Source organism: Clytia hemisphaerica, unplaced genomic scaffold (genome assembly GCF_902728285.1).
Source record: "Clytia hemisphaerica strain Z4C2 unplaced genomic scaffold, Clytia hemisphaerica genome assembly, whole genome shotgun sequence".
Classification (NCBI taxonomy): domain Eukaryota; kingdom Metazoa; phylum Cnidaria; class Hydrozoa; order Leptothecata; family Clytiidae; genus Clytia; species Clytia hemisphaerica.
The window spans coordinates 227,279-231,376 of NW_027103699.1; the positions used below are offsets into that span (position 1 = coordinate 227,279).

Genomic DNA, 4,098 nt, shown 5'->3' on the forward strand with positions numbered 1-4,098 from the left:
ATCAAATTGCGTATATGTACGGCATTCGGAACGTCTCAAGGACGTATATGTACGGCATTCGGGTCCAAAAGGTTAAAATTTTATTTACGGAAAAACCTAATTGAATGAAATGAACCACGTTTTGCTCACTTAGCAATCACAATCATTTTTTGATATATCTTATTTTCTAATTCGTAAACTCAAACGAAAATAACTTTATTTATCATTTTACTTTCATCTCTTCTTGTCGTCTAGGAAGCCTACAATGTGCAAGATAATAAAGTAAATATAAATGTATATTTATAAATGCTATTGACAATAACACTTCTTTATAAATCAATATCATATAATCCAATATATGTAGTAATATATCAATACTACATGTTTTTTTTTTATAAGCAAGTGTATGCCCCTTGGTCAGGCTCGAGTATGCTTAAGCTTTCAAAGCATCCAGACATAGAATATGCTTATTATATGCTTAAGAATTGTTATGCTTTTGATTCCCCCAACCAAATTTTTTAGTAAAATCTTTAAAATTTTGTTAATATTCGATTCAAAAAGCATTTAAATTTCTAAGCAGCGGAATGTGGCTAGCCGTGGAATGTATTTTTTTACTTGACCACTTGCAAACCTTTCTGAATAGAAAGAGATTGACTACTTGAAAAATATTTCAGGCTAGCGTATATGCTTATGTTATGCTTAGGAAATCTGCAAATCTGAGCCTTCATATGCTTATAAGCGTTATGCTTATAAAAAAAAAACATGTATGGCACTAAAGCGGTCAAAGACAAGACTCTTTGAAATCAGAGAGACTGTATACAGGAAAAAATTTTCGATTTCCAAGGTTGGAAATTTCAAGTTTTCTTAGGGAGCGGTCATTAAGTATAGCACATACCTGGGTGGAAGATATATTTTTAGGGGGACTTTCAATTATATACCCTGACAAAAATTCGCACAAAATTTTCTTACCCTGACAAAAAGGGAGGTTAAACTTTTATACCCTCCAACGAGGTTTATGAGTACATGAAATACCGACGCAAAAATGGTGTCTACAAGAACAAAATTGTTGTATCCAAAAAATTCCACATCATCTGTCTCGTTCCATGAAAAGTGGGTTAATATTTTCAAAATTTCCTTTATTAAAAATTAGTGCAATTCCATGAAAGAGTATAAAAATATATTCTACGGGAAATGTAAAACAAGAACTACAAGGTTTTTTAAACGATTTGAAAACTATCTGAAAAACGTCTTTCCAACTCGTCGTATTTCGACGAGATATTGGTTGTCAAAAGATTTCATACCCTACCCAAACTTACAATCTTTTTTCCATACCCTACCAAAAAAAAAGAGTAAAAATTTTCATACCCTACCCAAATATCTTCCACCCTACCAAGTTCCCTTAGTTGGAAAAAAGATAAAATCTAATGGAAAATCCAACCTGGAAATGTGGGACATTCTCCAAGGTTGAAAATGTTGCATTTTCCATGGCTTGGAATTTTCAAAAATCCAGGTTGAAAAAAGCCAAAATCCAAATTTAACAAGGTTGGAAACTTAAACAAGGTTTTTGTTTTTGTAAACAGTCACTCGCTAGCCTAGGCTCAATGGCTCCCGGTCAATCTCTCGTTATTGTTCGCACAGATACGTGGTTGATCTTAGATCACTCACACAGCTCAGCAGGGCACCATTTGAAACTATGACACAAGTACCCTATGTGCTGCACTGTGCGAACTCACTGCGATTGACCGAGGCCACTCCAAAGGGACGCCTCACCTGACGGAAACTTACAGCTTGACTGCTCACATTATAGCCTAATATCTAGGTTAGCTATATATCAAAACAGTTTTTAGCGAAAACTCGCTTGTGCTTTTCTCAAAGGACATGCGCAGAAAATGGTACAAAAACGTAATTTCCACATGGATTTTTAACGCTTTCCAAACTGTTTGGAGAAACAAAAATTTCCAACCCAAAAAGTCTAGTTTTCCAAGAAAGGGTCTCAATCTTAGAAAAATGTACTTTCCACATGGATTTTTAAGTTAACGTTTTCCAAACTGTTTGGATTGACTGTTTTATCATTTTACTTTCATCTCTTCTTATCACGTTAGTGGGTCGTCTAGAAAGCCCTGTAAATGGTTGTAGCAGAAGAACGCGATCTATATATAAGAAATAACATCAGAGGTCTAGCCTTACAGAATTAGACATCAAATGCTCTAAATAATCATCATATACTATAAAACTTTTAGAGGCCTAGCCCCAAAGAAACAGACATCAGTTGTTTCAGATTATTATCCACATAGCCATCTTTAGCACTGACAGATTTCCATCTACCGTGTTTCTGGAAAAGATGATCCTTTACCCCGTTGTTTGCGGCAAATGTGGCTCCTCCACGACGCATGCTGTGGGTCCCAAATAGCTTTTCATTGACCCCGATTCGTTTCACAAGACTCAGGACTGCTGATCTTGCAGTAGAATAAGAAGTAGGCTTATTTCGACGTTTCAGCTTGTGGTCATTCAAAGTTTTAAAGAAAGACATTCCCCTGAACAAAAACTCATCATCGTTAACGATCTCAGCCCTATTAATATAATTTCTGATAAAGTTGATAGGGCAAAATTGGGAGTCTAGCTTGGCAATGAATACCCAGGCTCCAATCCTATATTGATCAGATCAGTTTTTGATTCTTCAATGAATATTTTCATGTACATTTGGTTGAATACTACGTCCCAAAGGGTGATGTTAGCCGCTTCCTCGAACCTCAGAAATCCACAAAAACATAACAATATCAATGTAAAATCCCTCAAGGATAGCAAAGACATCTTACCCTCCTCAATAATGGATTCGTACACTCGTTTGATGTGTTCAGGCGTGATTGGAAGCTTCTTCGTCACTGGCTTAAAACAAGTACGTTTTGCTGCCTCTAAGGCATAACTGGCCAATACTGAATCTGTTGGGTCAGGTTGGTTATTGACATTATGAGTGTGTTTGATTGCGTAAAAGCAGCTTTCGATCACTGAGAATGATATTCCCGACTGTATGAGGCTGACGAAAAACAGCACCACGTGTACGTCTTTGGCAGGGAATTCAACAACTTCATCGAACTTTGCACTCCAATTTGACCAACGCTTGAAGTAGGTAGCATATTTCTTTATCGTGTTATTCGCTCTTGATTTCGACAGCACGTCTTGTAAACCGTGTACTAGTTCCTTCAGGTGGTCATCCTGTACCTGGTTAACGATTTGAAGCGAGCTGGATCCTAAAAATGCAGAATTAGCCAGCTTGGGTTAAATAACCTGATAAGGCCAATTTTTCTTACAAAACCTTCTGAGCAAGTGGCCCAGCCACGGTGTAATCCAGTTACACAGTGTAACCCCGTTACACTTTCTATTTCTCTCAACCCGGTTGAGCATAGGAGGACCCCATCTAGGTCCAAAAATCTAATGAATAATGGGTTACCTCTAAGGCTAACCCTGCCCACCTGGGCGAAAGTACTTGGGAAGGTGGGACAGCTTATCCAATAAGGCCCAGAACCTAAAACTCAACTCTTTATCAAAAATGCCACAATACTCCCACGATAATGAGGAGAACCGAGAAGGGAATACTTGTAGTTGCCCAACTTCAGGATACCAGCAGTATCTTTGAAAACCATATGATCGACTACAAATCTTGAAAATATCGGTCCATTTTGAAGCAGTGACCAAAATGGAGCGGAACGCCAATACGGAATTATCAAAACCCCTCTTATAGACCTTTTTTCAAAGAGGCCACCCTGTTGAATTCAGCAGATAATTATAGAGGATTAAGTTACATAGTAGACTCTTTCCACGTGGAAAAGCATACACAACCGAAGTGTATTTTGGACGACCCTCGTTGCGCGTATCATCCAGATTTAGAAAAGTTTTCACATGTTAAAAAAATGAACACTGAAGTTGCTGAACAATCTTTCAGTAAACTTAATCCGTTTAAGTTTGCTACGAGAAAAATGAGTTATGGAAAACGGTTAATGTTTTTTAAACTGATCGACCACGCATTTAATAAAAGACTAACAAAACGTTTCGATGTTTGAATACAATTATACATGCAGCACGAATGGTTATTTTTACGACCATGGTGATTTTTTTTTGAAA

At 37.1% G+C, this 4,098-nt stretch overlaps 1 protein-coding gene across 1 annotated transcript; it reads right to left on the bottom strand.

Moving 5' to 3' along the window:
• Nucleotides 1–2,595: 2,595 nt before the first annotated feature.
• On the bottom strand, nucleotides 2,596–3,620 carry LOC136803920 (integrase/recombinase xerD homolog). Its single transcript, XM_067060643.1, has 2 exons — nucleotides 3,539–3,620; nucleotides 2,596–3,227 (listed from the first exon to the last, which is right to left on the bottom strand). Exons 1-2 carry the CDS (start codon nucleotides 3,618–3,620, stop codon nucleotides 2,596–2,598), a joined length of 714 nt encoding a protein of 237 aa, XP_066916744.1.
• Nucleotides 3,621–4,098: the final 478 nt, after the last annotated feature.

Excerpts from the sequence above, each read along its gene's own strand:
- LOC136803920 (XM_067060643.1), bottom strand. The coding sequence starts at position 3,620 with ATGGTTTTCAAAGATACTGCTGGTATCCTGAAGTTGGGCAACTACAAG. Across the intron at positions 3,228-3,538 it reads TTCTCCTCATTATCGTGGGA|GATCCAGCTCGCTTCAAATC; the intron begins GTATTGTGGCAT and ends CTGCATTTTTAG.